Here is a 20,342-nt window from a genome sequence, read left to right as displayed (position 1 = left end):
GGGGTCTTGAGGTTTTATAGAAAAACTGGATGGAACAGAAAGGTGAGAACAATCAGGGTATTTTACAGGGTGTTACATTCTCATCTTGATAAGAACTTGCTGTTGTTATGGAGGAATTTAGAAGGTTTGGTCCATGACCTTCTTTCAAGACCTCTAGGGTAAAAAAAATTATTAATTTATTCTAAGAAAAGACTGCACAGAGAGAGGAGCCTTTTAGTCTTAAAGCTCAGTTTAACTAGAAGTACAGGCCTCAACAACCCAAGAGCCATCTTGTTAGTTTTCTACTCTTTCTGTGGTGGAAGCCTCTCATAAAAGTCCATGTGGCCCTGTTGTGGGAGAATAGTTTCTTGCCTTGTGCAGGAAAGAGTTCAAGTTTATTTAGAGAGATACATACTCCATAGACGCAGTGTGGTCTGTCTCACTTAGAGAGAAAATGGCTTAGGAGATACACACCCCACAGGCAGAATGTGGGCCATCTCAGAAAGGTGAGAGGGAGAGACACCAAGAGATGTGGAGTATTTAGTTTAAAGTAAATGGCTTAGGAGATACACACTCCATAGACAGAATTTGGGCCATCTCAGAATGCAAGAGAGAGTGACCTCGAGGTGCAGAGAAGTTAGGTTTTATGGGCTTGGTAATTTTATATGCTAATGAGTAGGAGGATTATTCCAACTACTTTGGGGAAGGGGCAAGGATTTCCAGAAACACCCAATACTGCCTACTTTTTGACCTTTTATGGTCAGCCTAGGAACTGTCACGGCACCTGTGTGTGTGCCTCGAGGCTCAAGGTCTACTTCTGCCATCATGGTTCTAACCAGTTTGTCCTGTCCTCAATTATTGTGTCATTCCTTCAGTGGTTGTGCCCTGCCCTCTCCCCTCCTATTTCAGCCCGACCTGGGCCAGAGCTATCCCAACCACCCATCTTGGCTGAGGGCTCCCCTCTCATCACCTCTTTCTCACTCAAGTGCTTTTCTTCCCTTCTCCCTGCTCAAGCACTTTCCTTCCATTTCCCCTTCTGAGCAATAAAATGACTGTTAACTTTGTCCCTCTGCCTCTGCTGTGTGAATTCTTTCACAGCCAGTGGCAAGAACCCACACTTTGATGGGCTTCCTAATTTAAGGGTCCCTCTATCCGCTAACAAATGGCAACCATGAAGGAATATTTGTGGATGCTGCTTTGCTTTGGGTTCCCCAGAATTGGATTTTGCAGCAGAATTGAATAGTGCAGCCACCTCTAGGATTCTATCTCATCCTGTTCATTTCCTCCAATGCAACATGCTGATTGTGGATACCCAACTAGGTAAGCACTGGCTGCTTTATTTGCTCTCTTCTAGATCTTCATAGTTCTGCCACTCCTCTGTATTTCCTCCTTGTCTCTTCCCAAAAGCTCTGATCTCTGGAGACTCTTTCATCACTCTCCTTTGCTCCCCCTTGCCTTTTTTCTCAGGATCCTGGATGCAGGACATCAGGTGAAGGTCCTTGCTGAGCCGAGGAACCAGGGGTCTGATCTTTCCCCCTGGTGGGAAAAGAACTTGTTCTATTCTGGTAATTCTGTTCTGATTGAGTTTGCACCCCTCTTTCAGGTGCCCAGGGGCAGGTTTTATAATGACTGGGCATCTGGTGTGGCAAGAGACGTCTGTAAGAACACAGCTCTGGCTTCTTCTACCCTTCCTTCTTTCCTTTCTAAAAGTTTCTAAAAGTCTGGTATGTCTGAATGTAACCAGTCATAATTCTCGTTATTGTAACCAGGTTTCTTTATCAATTACAATGTAACCAGGTGTTTAACCATGTTTTTAAGCCTTTTGTCATGTATAGACAGTTATTGTTTTACTCTGATGCCTTTGGAAAATGCTTTCTCTTTAGGAAGATTTATAGAAAGGACTTTCTTTTTTTAAATAAAGTATAGTCAGTTATAATGCATCGATTTCTGGTGTACAGCACGTTTCAGTTATACATATATATACATATATTCATTTTCACATTTCTTTTCATTAAATGTTATTATAAGAGATTGAATATAGTTCCCTGTGCCATACAGAAGAAATCTGATTTTTATCTATTCTTATATATAGTGGTTAACACTTGCAAATCTCAAACTCCTAAATTTGTCCCTTCCCACCCCCTTTCCCCAGTAACCATAAGATTGTTTACTATGTCTGCAAGTTTGTTTCTTTTGTAGGTGAGTTCATTAGTGTCCTGTTTTTTCTTTTTTCTTTTTAAGATTTCACATACGAGTGATATCATATGGGTTTCTTTCTTTCTTTCTTTCTTTCTTTCTTTCTTTCTTTCTTTCTTTCTTTCTTTCTTTCTTTCTTTCTCTTTCTGGCTTACTAGAAACGACCTTTTGACAAGTTTCTGATAAATTTCATATTATAACACTGAACTGGGTAAGAAATTTTAAAAGTCTGATGGAAACTCTGATTTCATGAAAGTGTTAACAAAAAAGGATTAGTAACATGGATTGAGTAAACTGATGAACATGGTTATAATTTTTGGTTTTGTCTGAAATATTACTGAAATTTAATCTGTGTTCTCCAGATATAAAGAAATCCTTCTCAAGCTAATTAACTTATAGTAGTCTGGTAAACCATACCTTTGAAAGCAGAATTGAAACATGCTCCAGAGGCTCTGGTCGCTCCAGAGGCTGGAAACTCTTAGGTTTCCAGCAACTTTAGCAGGTAAATTAGGAAGGCCACCTCCTAACCAGTGCAAAAATCTCAAGGTATTTTGGGGACCTCAGAAAGGGAAGCATTCACCTAAATCTGTAAAGCAAAATCTATTACAGGTCCTTGATATGACTTACTTGGCCATGAGAGGCTTTTCAGGAATTCAGTCTGAGATTCCTTCTAAAGAATTCCAACACAGGTAACTTAAAAGAGCCTATAAAATCAGTTAATCTTTGTTTGGTTATATTTGATTTAAAATGAGAATAATTATAGAAAGAAAAAGATTATGTTTCAGTGGATATTAAATTCTAGTTTTGTTAATTGAGGTCTGTATTTACTAAGACTTACTTCCCAGACCATTCCTTGTTGTTATATTATTGCAAAGTTTAATTCAATTACTAAAGGACACTCTAGGTTGGTTTCTTTATATATATTTTTTCTTTTTTTCTTTTTCTTCTTTTTTTGGTGGGGTGAGGTAATTAGGTTTACTTATTTATTTATTTATTCTTAGAGGAAGTACTGGGGATTGAACCCAGGACCTCATGCGTGCTAAGCATGCATTCTACTACTTGAGCTATACTATATATATATATATATATATATATATATATATTAAAACACCTTTATTGTGGTATGTTTCCTGTACAGTAAACTACACACATTTCAAATGTAGAATTTGATGAATTTTGATAGATATATACACCAATGAAACCACTACCACAATTAAGATAGCTAACATTTCCAGCATTCCTCAAGAAGTGCAATTTTCAAATTCCCAGTTTATCCCTTCCCACTCCCTTTACCCCCTTATATCCATAAGTTTGTTCTCTATGTCTGTGATTCTGTTTCTTTTTTGTAGGTAAGTTCATTTGTGTCCTTTTTTTTAGATTCCACATATAAGCATATCATATGGCATTTTTCTTTCTCTTTCTGGCTAGGTTCATTTCTGAAGCTCAGGAATCTATCCTTGGATGAAGTTCAGATGTCCCATGACCTGCAACCAGGGGATTATATATACTGGAACAGACATGATTTAAAGAACTATCTCCAACCTAGATGGAAGAACCCTTTATCAGGTACTCTTAACTAGCTCATGCACAGTGAAACTGAAGGAAGTTGACTCTTGGATTAATTTCCACTTAGAAAGAGCCCCTGCACTGGACTGGTCTATAGAGAGGACTGCTGCACCTTAAAACAATGCTCAAATGGAGAAAAAGCTACCAGGCCAGGACGAGAAGAAGACATCTAGGGTAGATAGCTGACCCAAGACACAGCTTCAGACTGTATTCCAATTACTTTGATAATTGCTCACACATTTGCTTAGGAACTAAATGTATCTCACAATCTTATGTAAAGCCAAAGTTAATACAATTGTAGGTTTATGGTCAGTGTCTTCAGACTGCTCGAGTTTCAGAAGGCAGTGGACCAGGCATTTTAGTCAACACTACATTGGCAGGACATTCTGGAGTTACAGCTGCAGGGCAACTCTGGAATGCTCTAGCCTCAAGGGGGCACACTGAGGTTTGCATTTGCATAGAAAAAAATAATAGCTAGAAGGACAAACATTTGGACATGAATCAGCACCCCTGGGGCTTCTTGGATATACTTGGAGAGGAAAACTCAAAAAAGACTAGACTTTCTTCAGTCATGCATGCCACGCTAAATTGTACAATAAAAGAAAGTATGACTGGTAAGGATCATATGAGGACATGTTTTTCCAGGTCACTCTAAATACTTCTTTTTTGCCTCTGCTGGATTCTTTTCCTCCTTGAGCTCTGAATCAGTAATCTACTTTTGCTCATTTGTATTCTTTTCTTGGAGACCTCATCCCGCATCTTTAACGACTTACTGGATATTTTACACACGTTATCTTAAACTCAATTTGCCTGAAACCCACCTCAACAAAGAATGCTTACAAACCAATAAGCAAAACAAAAACAAAAACAAATGAAAAATGAACAAAGGACATAGGCAATACAGACAGTTCATGAAAAAAGACACAAATGGCTAATAAACATGAAAAGATGTTCAATCTTATTTGCAATTTAAAAACTAACATCCAAAAATGCTCTTTTGCCTGTCATATTGACAAAGGTTTCCAAAACCTAGGGTTCCCCTGTCATAATCCAGATTTAATGCTCTTTTTTAAAAAAGTGATCCCAGTGTCTCCGAACTTGTAGCCAACTTCCTTTGTCTATTGGGACTTTCCCTGCCAGGTGAATGATCCCTCCATTTATCAGTCACCTTCACAAAAGGAACAAAGGAAGTCTTCCAATATTTAGAGATGTTAAGAAATCTCAAAAGGCAGTACACTACAGCAAAGTTGATTAGGCTCAGGCAGTATGTATAGCAAATCTTCTCCAAACACTTAATATGCAAATATATTTGGAATTTTCTCCAAGAATGATATGTTGCTTACTTTCCAAAGTTGTAGTCCCAGGGATCCTATTCCGGGGGGGAGGGTGGGGAAATGATTCATAGCACCAGTATTCTGAGGAACACATTTTGGGAAATGCTGGATTAAATAATGATAGGTAATATTATTAACTCAGGAAAGTAATACTGTTTGTCTTGTGCTGGCACCAATCTAAGCATTTTAACAGTTCTGTGGTAGGTTCTATTTTTATAGATAGACTGAGACACAAGAGAAGTTAAGCAAGTTGTCCAAGGTTAAACAACTAGAGAGTGACATACTTGACTGCATCAGGGCAAAATCTTGTGTGTAACCTCTGTACTATGTAATCTGTGTATTCTCCTTAGACTCTGAATCCTACGGCTCTTCCATAACCTTGGTGTTCTATATTCTGCAATATGTGAAAGGACTATAGCAACATCAGGTAAGAAGTATGCCCTTCCTTATTTCTTTGCCTATAGCACTCAGTCTCATCACCTACATTTCTGCCTTTGCATCATGGATCCTTACTGTGTCCCTTAGAATTAGAAGACAGGTTTCCACTTCCTTTCAATTAAAGAATGTTTAAATATACTCTTATTTTTCAGTGTCCTAGGTCATTTAATAAAGTAAACAAAATTTTCTTCATTTCTCATTTCATTAGGAATAAATGGTTCCTATTGCAAGGGTCCACTCTAAAACCCCAAATTACAGTTGACCTTTAAACAACACTGGTCAGGACCACTTATACATGGATTTTTTCTTTCAATAAATTCATGCAGTACTACACAATCCACTATTGGTTGAATCCCCTGATGCAGAACTTCGATATAGAGGGACCATCATGAGACTTGAGCATCCCTGGATTTTGGTAACACCAGCAGGTCCTGGAACCAACCTCTGGCAAATACTGAGGGATGACTGAATTGACTAGTTATGTTCCCTGAGAGTAGGTTCCTGTCCCATGGCAGGAAAAATTCAGAGATGAGACATGGAGTTCAAGAAAGTAAAGTGATTTATTAAGTGATAGTATGCTCTCAAGGGGAGAGTGAGCAGACTCAAGTGAGTAGCTGTGCTGATTTTCTTTGGCAAGCTGGTTTTACAGTGTGAAAAAATGAATAGACATAATATTCATTGGGGAGGGAAGTGTTTGGGGTCATATTTCCTGATTTTCATGCCAGCTCCACCTTCCTGAGGGGAGGAGGGATTTTTGTCCTTATTTAGTCTTGATCTGAAGTGTCATGGTGTTGGTGCATGATGCGTATTATCTGCAAGGCTAATTTTCTTGTAATAAGGGCATAATAAGCAAAAGGTTTGAATGTCAGAGATTTCTGCCCTTTCCTCCCTTTCTTTGTCTGCCTCCAGGATATTTGTCAACCCAAAATGTGTTATTTCTTATCAGTCTGGAGGTTCCTGCTTTTCTTGGTCTGCCCAAAGACCCCCTCTTCATTGTTCACAAAATGTATGGTTTCCTGCCATTTGGCCAGTGCCCCTTTTCTCTGCTCATTATCTAGCTATCTGCTCAAGCAGTTAAAATAGAATATCTGAGAAACTTTAGATTAAAAAAAAAAAGGTAAAAAGCACACAGAGGCAGAAACGTCTTATTCTTTCATAAATATGAAGACTTGTATGCCACTTGCTCTTTCATTTGAGTTATACTATATTATTTTGCTCTTATCCAGAGAAAGCATAATGCACCAAGAGTATAAATTACTTTACTTAAAATATGTCTCTATATATTCCTATATAGATCTAGGTAGAAAATTAAAGGGATATGTTGTTTTCAGAATGTAAAATAATATATAATTTTAAATAATCTTACCATACACTAGAGAAAATAGGTTATTATAGCTTTAAAAAAAAAAAAAAAAAGATGCTGAGGAGTTTTGTGACTGAGTTTCGCGTTCCTGTAGAACACCTGGGGAAGCCTAACTGAAAATTTCTGGAGCTGACACCTGATCTCAGTTTCAAACATTAAAGGATAAACCAGCCTAAGCAGGCAGGCATCCCACATTAAGGAGACACTAATAGGGACTGTGTGTTCTTGCTTGATGAAGCCCAAGCAAATAAATCTTTTACTCCATGTAATAAACCTTTCACTTGTAGTATGTGATAGTCTTTCCGTCTTTAATAAATATTTATTGAGAGCCTACAATATGCCAGTCTCCGATAGAGCGGCGAAGAAATTACCAACCCTGCTCCTATGGCGCTTACACTTGTGGGAGACACTTTAATGTGTTCTACCACCCAATTACCCAAAAAAAGATATTCTCGCCACGTAATCGAAGTTTGTAAAATCTGTCTTCAGCAGAGGAAAGGGCACGCGCGACCTTGGATCAGCTCCAAATCCAAACAGCCTGCACTGGGAGGGTGTACGACACCCAACAGGGCAGCAGCGCCCTAGCCGGGCAGAGCTCGGAACCCGGAGGCGCGCGGCCGACGCTGAGCCCCGCCCCCTGCTCGCTTCATAGCGCCCCCGCCCCCTTGAGCGAAGTGCTCAGGCTCCTCCTCCAGGCCTCGGGTCTGCGGGAGACGCCGCCGAGCGCTGGACGTCGCCTGCCCGCGAGCCTCTGAGGGGCCGCTGGGCCTCGTCCTTCTGCAGTGGCCGCGCCGCCTCCGCCCGCCCGTTTCGGAGTGTGGCGCTGCAGTCGCAGTCCCGGCCTCGGCGTTTGCTAAACAGAAGCCCCAGCGTGCCGGGAGCCTGCAACCCCTCGCCCGGCCCGGCGAGCCCAGGGCGTGAGCCGCGCTGACGGAGGATGGCAGCCTCCGGGGTGGAGAAGAGCAGCAAGAAGAAGACCGAGAAGAAACTTGCTGCTCGAGAAGAAGCTAAATTGCTGGCGGGTTTCATGGGCGTCATGAATAACATGCGGAAACAGGTACTGCCTCTTCGGGAGTGACTGCCGGCTGGGGGAGGGGGTGGGGAGGTCCGGGACGCGGGGCCGAAACCCGCGCCCTGTGGATCGCGACCCCCTTCCTCCTCTGTCCTCGCCCATCTTTCCATTTTCACACGCCGGCGAAGCCGCTGGTCGCAGAGGGTCGCGTTAAACAGTTCTGGAGCAAAAGTGCCTCGTCGCCCGCCGAGGCTGTGGCTCCCAAGTCAGACTCCTGGGGGACTCCTCGGGCTGGCATTCGCCGTCGGGGATCGGTTGTGTAACAGCTGTGCCCTAGTTATCTCTTTGTGAGAGGAGGATCCCTCCATTGGCCAGTCGTTTTAAGGTGTCATGAGATCTTGTGCGAAGAAGCCCATTGGCACAGCCCAAACCGAAGCCCCCGAGGAAGGGAGAAGCATTGCTGGCCTGAAATGAGCTACTCTTAAATAAGGATCCTCGCGCCCCTTCTGTGTTACCCGGTTGGAGCTGGTGGAAGACAAATCCTCCAGTACGTGTTAATTTAGAGCAGAAACAGTCATGGCTAAATACCGTGCCGTCTTTTAAGGGCATTGTGCGCCTCTGTTACTAAGAGGAGTTCTTTGTTCTGTCTTTGATGAGTGGCGCGTTAGTGAGAGACTTCAGCACGTCGGCGAAAGGTGGGTTATGAAAAGAATGGATTTTCAGCGTCAGATAATGTAGACCAGAGAGGTTTTTTTGTTTTTAAATTTCATAACATCTTATACCAATAAGCATAGGAGAGTCACTTGGGTTTTTTGTTTATTTTTTGATTCTGTAAGCTTTATTTCTGAACATCCAAGGAGATTTGTGGGAATGTTTCAGTTTTGTGACTGAGGTTCTGTTTTTTCCAGACAAAAGCAGGATGTTAGGATAAGTAACTGCAAAATCTAGTTTGCTCGTCTAGTGGTTCTGATAGAAATATGGACAACGGCAGAGGAATTTAAGATTTTTATGAAGATACTAACTTCTGCTTTCTTTAAGCAAACTGACTGCTGGGATCTTTGTTCTCCATCTCCTGACATTGTGCCTGAATGCAGCAGATATTTCTGGGAGTGCCTATAGATCTTTCCCAGCCTTTGTGCTGAAGTAGTTGTGAATGCCTGAATTCAGTATTTTATGTAACTTATTTTCATGTATTTATTTTCATAGATACATTCATGTTCCTTTCATGTGAACTTTTTTTATATTTACAACACCACTGACTTAAAATTACTAGTGTATTTAACTAGTGTCTGCCTCTAAAAGGAAACTGAGCACAGTTCACCAGTGCCCAAATTTGTTTCCAACAACCCTCCCACTCCCCCAGATATGTGTTTACATCTGCAGACTATAGCACTGCAAACCATTGCCTCATTCCTTATGTCGATAGGTGCAATTAGGTTGCAGCATCAAATGTATACTACAGGAGGAGGGGATTGTCTAAGACTGTGTGTTTAGCTTTTTTGGGTTTAAAAATTGATTCATACCCATTTCTTAGACTTAGCTTTAAACAATATTAGCATCTATTTATTTATTGTTAAAATAGAAACACAGTTACTGAAATATCAGGATTCTGTTACTGAGTACGAAGGGGAAAATGGATGCTGGGTGAGCCATCAGGGATCTCAGCCACAGTGGTTAACTGAACTTAATCTGCCAGATTCTCCTTTTGTCAATGGCTTTGCTTGTTATTGAGACAGTTCTTCAGTAGCTCTTTACCCAACTTAATGGAATCCTGCATCCTATGTAAGATGCGCAGTTTCACTTTGCAGTTGATTCACATTATACTTGTTTTGTTCTGTGTAACATCGTGACACAGGAGAGACTCACCAAGGACTGACAAGGACAGTTGATGGGTAATGGCAGAAATAGAAGCTGGTTTGAGCCAGAGGAGGACAGTTTGAAGACCAATTTTAAAAGTGTTCTTGTGCCATGGTGAATTTTTGTGTTATTATAATTTTTGTGCTTCCCCTTATTACCTCATTGGTTTGGGGGTCAGGATAATGAGAACCTGGATGACAAGAGCTCCTCTATACGCACCCAGAAACATTCCTACAAGAATTTAAGAGCACTGTGAAATTAGAATTCCTGAATCCCAATTCCTACTCTGCCATTAATTAGTTCTGTAATCTTAGAAAATATGATTTAGGTCATTTCATCCCTCTGGAGCATTGAAGTCAATCCTATACTTAGTGGTGAAAGGGATTTCTGCAGAGCCAGCAGCCTCAGCTTCCTGAGGAAGAGCCTTTTGCTCCATCATCCTTTCAGTCATTTCTAGCCTTTTGTTTTTAAGTAAACTTTCCAATGAAGTATAGGACTCATGTAAAAGGATACAAATTGTAAGAGGGTAGCTAAATGAATTATTATAAAATGAACACACCATCACCGAGGAAAGTAAAACTAATACGCCAGAAGACCTTACCTTACGCCCTTCTCAGTAACTGCACTCAAAGGTAACCACTATTCTAACTTCTCTCACCATAGATTAGTTTTTCCTGTTTTTGAACTTATATATACTTGGAATCATACAGTATATACTCTTGTGTCTTGGTTTCTTAAAGCCAGCATTTTGTTTGTGAGATTTATCTATATTGTGTATCACTTTAATCCATCCTCATTGTATGTAGTATCCCATTATATGAATACACCACAATTTATCCATTCTGTCATTATGGTCATTTGGGTTATTTGAGACTATTAAAAATAGTAGTAATTTGAACATTTTTGTACATGCCTTTTTTTTTAATTTTTAATTTTTTGGGTTGGGGGGTGAAAGTAATTAGGTTTACTTGTTTATTTTTTAGAGGAGGTACTGGGGATTGAACCTAGGACCTCATGCATGCTAAGTATGCACTCTACCACTTGAGCTATTCCCTCCACCCCCTGTACATACCTATTGATGTGCACATGGATGCATTTCTATTGGGAAATACCCGAGAGTGGAGTTGTTGTGTCATAGGTTAGTCTACATTCAGCTTTAGTAGATAGTGTTGTACAATTTCTGAAGTTGTGCCTGTTTATACTTCCACCAGCTCTGTATGAGAAAGGCGTTTGCTCTACATCCTTGCCAACACTTGATATTGTCAATCTTTGCAATGTTAGCCATCCAAATGGGTGCATAGTGGCATCTTATTTAATTAGGGTCAGCACCTTTTGATTCATTTTAGAATAATGTTATTACCTGTTAACACTAGAATGGGGCTCTACAAAGCAGGGCAGGGTCATAGTGACTACTGCATGTATCCAATGCTGTTGCTATTGTGTTAATGAAATCCAGAAGACCCTTAACAATTGAGAGATTTTGAGACCTTCCTGAGTACCATTATAATTTACAGTTTCCTCAGGTTAAATGAATTAAAGCATAACTGGGAATTATGCAGGAGAACCACAAACCTGCTTTGAGGATTGGATGCTAGGTAGTCACCTGGGCTCACTCACTAACTAAAATGACTCAGCTTCTGTATGCTCACTCACCTCTCCAACACTGTAAATTACTACGTGATTAATCTTTAGGATCTCTTGTGAATAAACCTTCTGCATTAAATCCTTAATAGTAGAAACACTTCTTGAGCACTTGTTCTCTACCAGCCATTCAGCAAAGTGTTTTACATGCTTTGTCTCATCTAATTTTCATAACAACTCCCATTGACAACTCCTATTAGTCAGACCTTCCTATTCTTAACTGTCTTCTGTCTTTTTTTTTTTTTCTTTGTCTGTCCAGCTTAGGAGATATCATCTCTCTTCATTCTCTTTACAATGTCCCGAGTTTTCTTGGCCCTCTGTCCTTTTTTCACATCTGTTGGACAGAAAGCATTGATGATATTCACCTTCATTGTGCAAGGCTTCCAAGCACAGCTGGAGAATATCTCATTACTGGGCAGTCCTCTGCCAGGTGAGTCCTTACTTCAACTGGGCTGGCAGTACTACTGGTGAGCAATCCTACTTTCCATTTATTTTACTATTTTTCTCTAACCTGAGTCCTTTCTCTGTATTGTCACTTTCAGTAGATCTTTCCTTTTTTGATATCACAAACAAATAAAAGTCATTAGTTTGAAACTATCTAACTTTTAACTTTCCACTGCCAAATCTATAAAACTATTTTGGCACTTTCTTTTTCCCCTTTTTATTCTACTACAATGGAGAAGCTGCCTTTTTTCCTTGTAAAGCTAGTACTTTCACCTGGGCTTTGACTCTCCCTCAGTACTAGCCTGGTCAGAAAAGTTACAAAGTTGGTTATTCTGTCTTTTTTGAGCATCTTTAACTTCTTCGTTCTCTGCTGGATTCTAGCCATCAGCATTTAAGCATGTTTTAACCTCTCCAGCTTTTAAACCAACCAACAAACCAATCCAATCATTCCTAGTCTCAATATTCACCTGTAAATAATACCTCTCTCCCCCTTGTTAAAACCAAAAAGTGGGTAGATTCATTGCCCCTTTTTGCTCACTGTTTATTTATTTCAGTTTGGTTTTCTAATTCATCCATTCAGATGAATACTTGTTGAGAACCCACTGTATGCTGCTAGGCATTTTGCTGCATTCTGGAGTTGGCAATATGAGCAAAATCCAACAGTCCTTGTCCTCATGCAGTTTATAGTCTAGTAGGAGAATGAGATTTTAGTCAAGCAGTCACATACAAAAATGTAAAATTGTGACAGTGGTATTATTGAGAAGAACATGATACAAAGAGCGCTACAGATGGATGACCTGACCATCAGGAAGATTTCCCTAAGGGAGTGGTAATTGAACTGACAGCTGAAATAAGAGTAGGTGTTTAAACTAGGCACCTTAAGAAAGAGCCTCTTAGGCAGAAGGAACAACATAGGCAGAGGCCCTGAGTTGGAGACCTACTTACCATAGAATGGCAGGTATAAGAGATTGGTAAAAGACCATGTGACTAGAGCACAGAACACAGGGAGTAGATGGTGCAAGATGAAACTGGAGAAGTAGCTAGAGATGTGCCCACGTATAGCCTTATAAATCAATTTGGTGGGGGGGTGCCTTTATTCTAAAACCCTTTCAAATATGTGTGTGTGAGAGGAAGAATAGGTATTATCTGTTTTTCTTTTGAAAAAGATGTAACTACTCTGTGGTGAGTGAGTTAGAGAGCTCTCAGAGTGGTTGCCGGCCGACCAGACAGGAAGTTGTTGCAGTAGCCCTGTGAGATGCTCCCCTGCACTGAGGTGATAGCAGCAACAGCAATATCAATGAAGAAAAGATGATATATTTGAGATTTAGGAGGTCAGATCACCAGGACTTGGTGAAGATAGTAACAATCATATGTGGTTGTGACAACTAATTAAGATAACTTAAAACAGGTCCTGCTAATGAGTAAGTTCTCAATAAATGTTGGCTATTTTTGTTGCTGTTGTAATGGTAGTAGTTGATTGGATGCTGAGGGGTTCAGTACAGGGTGTCATTTATGACCTCTGGGGCTCTAGAATGCATAACTTAGGTGGATGATGACACTATTCACTGAGAGAGGAGATACTGGAAATGGATCAAGGCTTTGAGGAAAGGATTATAATTTGTTTTACATGTGTTTAGTTTGCACTGCCCATGAGACACTGAGGTATATGATGAGTTGACAGGTCTGGAGAGTTGTGGGTTAAAAGTGTAAATTTTTGAATTATCTGCAAATAGAACTTCTTTATTGAAGCTGTGGAGAGAAAAGTCTAGGATAAAGTCTAGGTCAGGAATGAGCCTGTAAAGGAGACAAAAAAAAAAAAAGGAATGGCTAAAGAGTAGGAGGAAAAGGAGAGTTTTGAGAATCAGAGAAGAAATTGTTTCAGAAGGAAGACGGCAAGTTTTGAAGCCTAAGAGAAGGCAGAGTAAGATTAGAACTAAAAGAGTGCTTCTAGGAAGTAGCAACAAAGAGGAGTTGATTGACTGTAGTGAGAGTTGTCTTGATGGGGAGACAGAGATGGAAGTCAGATTAGCATGAGTGGAGTATGAGAAAATTGAGACAGCTTATTTGAGAAATTTGGCCCTGAAGAGAGTGAAGGAATCATTTGAAGGCTTTTGGTTTTGTTTGTTTAAATGGGAGGTACATGTATGTTTAAAAACTAGTGGGAAGTGTTCATTTCAGGTGGAAAGGTTGAAAATATGTGAGACAAAATGAGTAGTTGATAGATGATTCCTGAGATGAAATCCTAATTAAAGGTGATCAGTCTCATATGGGGAGAGGACAGTTCCTCTTCCAAACGAGTGGGAAGGAGGAAAGAGTTGGTAGGTGTGTGGGTGGGTGTGTTTGGAATCAAGAGAATGAAGGAGTTTCTTTACAGAGGCTTTTGTTTTCTCTGGAAAGTAGGAGATGAGACAATCTGCTAAAATAAAGGAGGATGAAGCTGGAGGTTGAAAAAAAGCAGTTTTTGTGAAGAATAGGAATGGTGTGATGGCTGGCTGTGATTTTTGAGGTTAATTATCATGAACTTACGGTGAATATTTATCCTTAACCTGGCCTTCAAAGCTGTGTCTGATCTGGTCCCAACCTCCTTCTCCAGTAAGATCTCCTACCACTTTTCTCTTAGCCATTTCACTCCAGCCATCTGTCTGCATCATGTTCTTCTACCTACCACTGTCACTCTTCCCTTCCTACTCATGCTTCAGTTCTTACTGTAAAAGCCACTTCCTCCCTGACTACCCTAGATTATGCCTAAGCCCTCTATTGCATATACTCTTACAGTACTCTATTCCATTCCTTCATGCATTTATTGACTCTGTAAAAGCAATAAACATTTTTTAGTTTAATGTGTGTCTTTGCTATTAGGCGCTAAGCCCTTTGAGGGCCAGAATTGTGTTTGGCTTATTCAGCTGTGTTGCCAACATGTACCACATAGGTGCTCAGAGATTTGTTAATAGTTGATGTCATAGGTATGGTTGATAACACCCAGAGGATGAGGGCACAATAAGACGTGGACATTGGATGAAACTCGGGGAGCATCAACATTTTAAAGAGTAGGAAGAAAAATGCATTGGAAGTTAAGGAGTGGGAGGAAGAAAGCAGGGAATAATATCACCAAAACCAAGGTATAAGTTACAAAGAAGAAGAGACAGTCAGGAGTACCAAATGGTACAGGAGGTCAAAAAAGATAAAATGTCTGATGGATTTGAAAATCGGTGGTTTTGGCAAGTAACATTTTAATGGAATGCTGGAGAAAAAAAGCAAATTGTAGAAGACAAAGTAGGGACAGAGTGGTGAGTACATGTACGTGGAGAGGTTGGTGCCGCCTGTGTGGCCCAAGGTTTCCGGGATGGGATTAATGTTCTTCTGCTAAACTTCAGTAATATGACTAGTGCATACTGTCATCATGACACCACATGTGTGTTGAATGGAAGAGTACAGAGGCACATCTTAAAGGAAGACGTGATTGTGTTAAAATTCCCTTTTGAGAAGAGAAAAGATTTGGGAGATTTAATAATCAGGGTAAAGGCCTCTAGCCTTTTTCGAGGACACTGCCTTCACTGCACATCAGCTTAGGCTACTCACAGTCTGTTTCTCTTCTAGAATTTCAAATCCTGAAGACAGGGAATCTGATAGACACAGTTTTGATTAAATGTTAATTCTTTGAATAAATTATCTGTGCTAAGCAGAGGAGGGCCATGCAGTACAAACATGATCTTGAAAGGCCCATTTTATGTATTGAGGCCATTTTCCAAGAAGGAGGAGTTGTAAGTCAGGTAGTTACTCCAATTGGCATCTACTACAAAAATTCATATCAGTGAAATAGCTGACATATATTCTGGTACCTAATAATACAGCATATAATTTAGTTACACCCTGTTGAGCTGTCAAACTGGGGTTGATTAATTAACATTTAAGAGAGACAGTCTTAAGAATATGCCATCTTATTTCAGGTTAGCTTACTGGAAAATGGTTTTGTGTCTTCTATAAAACTTGTACAACCCAATCCAAAAATGGGCAAAAGACCTAAACAAGCAATTCTCCAAGGAAGACATACAAATGATCAATAGGCACATGAAAAAATGCTCAATATCACTAATTATCAGAGAAATGCAAATCAAAACTACAGTGAGGTATCACCTCACACCAGTCAGAATGGCCATCATTCAAAAATCCATAAATGACAAATGCTGGAGAGGCTGTGGAGAAAAGGGAACACTCCTACACTGCTGGTGGGAATGCAGTTTGGTGCAGCCAGTGTGGAAAACAGTATGGAGATTCCTCAAAAGACTAGGAATAGACTTAACATATGACCCAGGAATCTCGCTCCTGGGCATATATCCAGAAGGAACCCTACTTCAGGATGACACCTGCACCCCAATGTTCATAGCAGCACTATTTACAATAGCCAAGACATGGAAACAGCCCAAATGTCCATCAACAGATGACTGGATAAAGAGGTGGTATATTTATACAATGGAATACTGCTCAGCCATAAAAACTGACAACATAACGCCATTTGCAGTAACATGGATGCTCCTGGAGAATGTCATTCTAAGTGAAGTAAGCCAGAAAGAGAAAGAAAAATACCATATGAGATCGCTCATATGTGGAATCTAAAAACAAACAAAGCATAAATACAAAACAGAAACAGACTCATAGACAGAATACAAACTTGTGGTTGCCAAGGGGGCGGAGGGTGGGAAGGGATAGACAGGATTTCAAAATTGTAGAATAGATAAACAAGATTATACTGTATAGCACAGGGAAATATACACAAGGTCTTATGGTAGCTCACAGAGAAAACATGTGACAATGAATATATATATATGTTCATGTATAACTGAAAAATTGTGCTGAACACTGGAATTTGACACAACATTGTAAAATGATTATAAATCAATAAAAAATGTTAAAAAAAAAACTTTTTAGTAATGTCTTTAGTCGCTCATCGCTTTAGTAAGTAGCGTGCTTTAGAGGAAATAACATGAACTTTGGAATCAAACAGATCTGGGGTTGAATTCTGCTCTGTCTACTAATTGTGTAAGTTTGTATTGTTTGTGTTTTTATTATTTATTTATTATTATTGTGTAATATTGTTTATATTGTTATTATCACAGTGAATCTGTTGGAATTCTTGGTTACCAGCAACAGAAACCTATTCTGTCTTAAGTAAAAATAATTTATTGCAAGGATTTTGGGAGCTTTTATAGCATCTACCACTGGCCAGAAAATGAGCAGGCATGGAAAACAAGCAGGAACCAGGGATTCTTTGGTAACCAGGCTACAGAAACCCTGCAGTCAAGGCTACAGTGCAGGAGCAGTCTTGACATTTACTGGTGCTGCCATAAAAATGTGTATCTCATCTCCACATCCACCCAGCCCTCCAGTCTTTTTGTCTTTAACTCAAGTGTCAAAATTCTGAAAGTAGGTGTCTCATGGGCTGGCCTAGGATTGTTTGCCAGTTAGATCTCTGCTAAAGAGTGAATAGAAGAATTATCTGACTTTAGGCTTCCATAACAAGAGGCAGGCTCTGAGAATTGCCCTCTCATCAAGATAGTTCATAATAAGGGTTTTTTTCTAGATATGAGAGTTTGGTGTTCTAATAGGCAGAGGAAATTGGATGTTCAATACAAACATGCATGCTCTTATTCCAATTCCTATAAATATATATATTTCTCATCAGTCAAGTTTTTTCACTTACCGTATCTAACCCCAAGATCATTTGGTGTGATATCCTTTCCTTCTATAGTCATTTTACAATCCTACAGGCTGTATGTTAATAATAGATTCTTTATATAATCATGGAGGGGAAAGGATACTAGTTAAAACTTATGTAAATAGAAGAGCAAAGATGAAAATTAAAGTAGAAGCCACATTCATTGTTTATTATTATTTATTCATTGCTGAATGAATAAATATTTATGACTTCTTACTTCACTGCCTGTTCCTATTCTTTGTCTTTAGCCAAACCCTTAAGGTTCTTTATCTCATGGAGTAACGTAATCTTTTATTCCTGTGTATCTTGAGCCTTTGTTCTTGTCTGTATAGGGTTACTTTATTAACACTTACCACTAGATTTGGCAGTACAGTTTTTGGGTCTGGAATTTGATTTTATGCTACTTAAAAGCTAATTAGTTAGCCTGTTGCTGTTTAACGGATGCTGGCAGAAGACATGAAACTCTTAGGTCAGAAACTTGATTATTCACAGTACAGCATTGTGAGCGTAGCATCAGTTCCCCTTGCCCCATAAGTATTATAAGGGTGATGTAGTGGGGCCCAGATGGATGTTATACACTTAGTGGGTTTGTGTTGTAGCTAAGGAATGAACACTGAGTATAAGGAATCTGTCATTTTTATAGAGGCCGTAGGCAAGCTTACTCTTTATCCTGGAGGGGAGACATTATCTCATCCATTATGATCACTTGCTGCCAAGAAAACTCTGAGAAACAGTGGCCTGGGTAAAAAGTGGTAGGCCATTGCATTCTTGGATATGCAGGAACTCAAGAGACCCATAGAGGACTGTCTCTCCCAACAACCAGAAGGTACCCAAGGGGATCCCCTGAGTTCCAGCCATCTTCTGCCTCATGGAGAACAGCAAAATTTTTTTCTTGATGGCACAGTCAGACACCTAGCCAAATGTAATAACTTTTGCTCTATACCCAGTGGTGGGAGGAGGCCACAATGGCCAGGTCACGGTCTTAACTTTCAGTTCTATGGAGATATTGTCAGTTGATTAAATCATTCTTCTTTTGAGCCCCCAAATATCTAAACTAGCAGAACCCACCTCCAGGGAGACTAATTGCTGAGGTCAGAAACAAAATTTTTATAAATGAATCATTAAACATATTAATGAGGGGATCCTCTTCCATGCCTTGGTTGCCAGACTAGTTCTGGCTACAGAAAAACCATTCTGTCTATAAATAAAATGAAATCAGATTATTTGAAAATGGATTCTGCTGCTTAAAGGAAAAAGTTTGAAAACGACTGATCTAAGGCTTTTCCTTGAAAAGAGATTAAATTGTCTGTCTTTCTATGTGTGGTGTTGGAAACAGCGCAAAGGGGCTAAGAGAATTAGAAGAGAGCATTTGTGACCTTCTCTTCACTCAAAGTAAAGGCATGAGGTATCTTGAACTTATCTCTCTCTTCCTAATTTTGCCAAATGACAGAGCAGTTGCTTTAAAAAATTAAGTTAGACATTGCTGTTTTATTAATGGTGAGATTACTCTGTTGAGAATCACGTATTTCTGCTTAAGGTCCTCTATCTGCTAAGCAGGACAGGTAATGTGTGTCTTACAGTGGATTCTATATGCTGGACTTGGACCCAGCCATCTTTTTTTTTTTTCCTTGCAAGACATATGAATATGCAAATTCCAGAATTTAGATGTTATTGGGGATGCAAGGGTGAGTAGAAAGGCCTACGTGGGCTTCTCAAGCAAAGCCTCATCTTCCAATCTTATTTTCCTAGAGAAGCAGTGCATATGCGGGGTTACTAAGTACTTGCCCACTTGTTAATAGGGTGTCTTATTATGTCTCACTTGACTATTGATCTCTATATAAACTCCCTGAGTTAAGAATCTCAGAGGGCTGAATGGTAAATTTCGGGCACCAAATCCCCACCCCAACTCCTAACAGAGGTTAGCTGGGCAAAGTACTGTGAGTTCGTATTCCCAGGTTTGCTTTGTCTTGGGTTTTCTGTTTTCTTACTGGCACAGGGAGTGCTTTGTTCTATCTAAAATGCTGGATGAAGCATCCTCTATCAATAACTGTTCTTTTGTGTGTCCTCTGAAGACCAGTTTAGGAGGTTATTTAAGTTTTTACTCCAGAAAGCTTTGAAATGGGTAGATATCTATTAAGTTAACTCTAGACTGGAAGTTCACTTCCATTTCTCATCTCAAATTTTTCTCAGCCAAGATGTCATTCATAGCTCTGTAGGCTGTATGCAGTGAACTGAACGACAATTTGAAGCACTCCATCTAGCAACAGAAAATCCCCCAAATTTGTCAGTTATGAACCCTCTTGTTAAATTTTCACATCTGTTATCTCCCTGTAAATTAAAAGTAAAGCAATTGAAATGCAGAAGTCTGCTGTCTCTGGTTTCTTGCTCTGCTGCATTCGCCTTAGTGTTTGGGCCGAATCAGGGCAACTTCTTCAGCAGCTGCAGTGTAGGCTGTCTTTCACTGGAATAGATGAAGTTAATTTGGTACCTCCAGAGCTAAATTTATCCAGTTTCAAGGTAGTTGGTGTCACATGTTTTTAGTATGTTGAAGGGTCTCTAAGACTTTTAAGATTAGCACAGCATCACCCCCACTCTCACCCCCACGAATCTGAAAAGATACAAGCATATCTCCTGTCTCTACAGTAAATAGAACAAATGTTGACACATTATTATGCAGTCCTAACCCACATTATTGCTTCCCACCAAAAGCAGAACAGAAACTTGGGCTTCTGGGGGAACAGGATTTTCAAAGAAAACTTTGGCTTTTGTTTTTGACAGGTTGCCAGTCTGTGTCAGCTG

General features: G+C 39.8%; 1 protein-coding gene across 2 annotated transcripts in view; it reads left to right on the top strand.

Annotated features, from left to right (window-relative positions):
* Nucleotides 1-7,559: 7,559 nt before the first annotated feature.
* Nucleotides 7,560-20,342, top strand: part of KLHL7 (kelch like family member 7) — a 58,030-nt gene continuing 45,247 nt past the window's right edge. For both annotated transcript variants that reach the window (XM_006179199.2, XM_006179201.3), the window contains exon 1: nucleotides 7,560-7,933. In XM_006179199.2, coding sequence (XP_006179261.1) covers nucleotides 7,814-7,933 — 120 coding nt within the window. In that variant the 5' untranslated portion in view covers nucleotides 7,560-7,813. The remainder of the gene's footprint in view (nucleotides 7,934-20,342) is intronic.

The sequence above is a fragment of the Camelus ferus genome, chromosome 7 (assembly GCF_009834535.1).
Source record: "Camelus ferus isolate YT-003-E chromosome 7, BCGSAC_Cfer_1.0, whole genome shotgun sequence".
NCBI classification, from domain to species: Eukaryota; Metazoa; Chordata; class Mammalia; order Artiodactyla; family Camelidae; genus Camelus; species Camelus ferus.
This window is presented reverse-complemented; position numbering and strand designations above follow the sequence as displayed.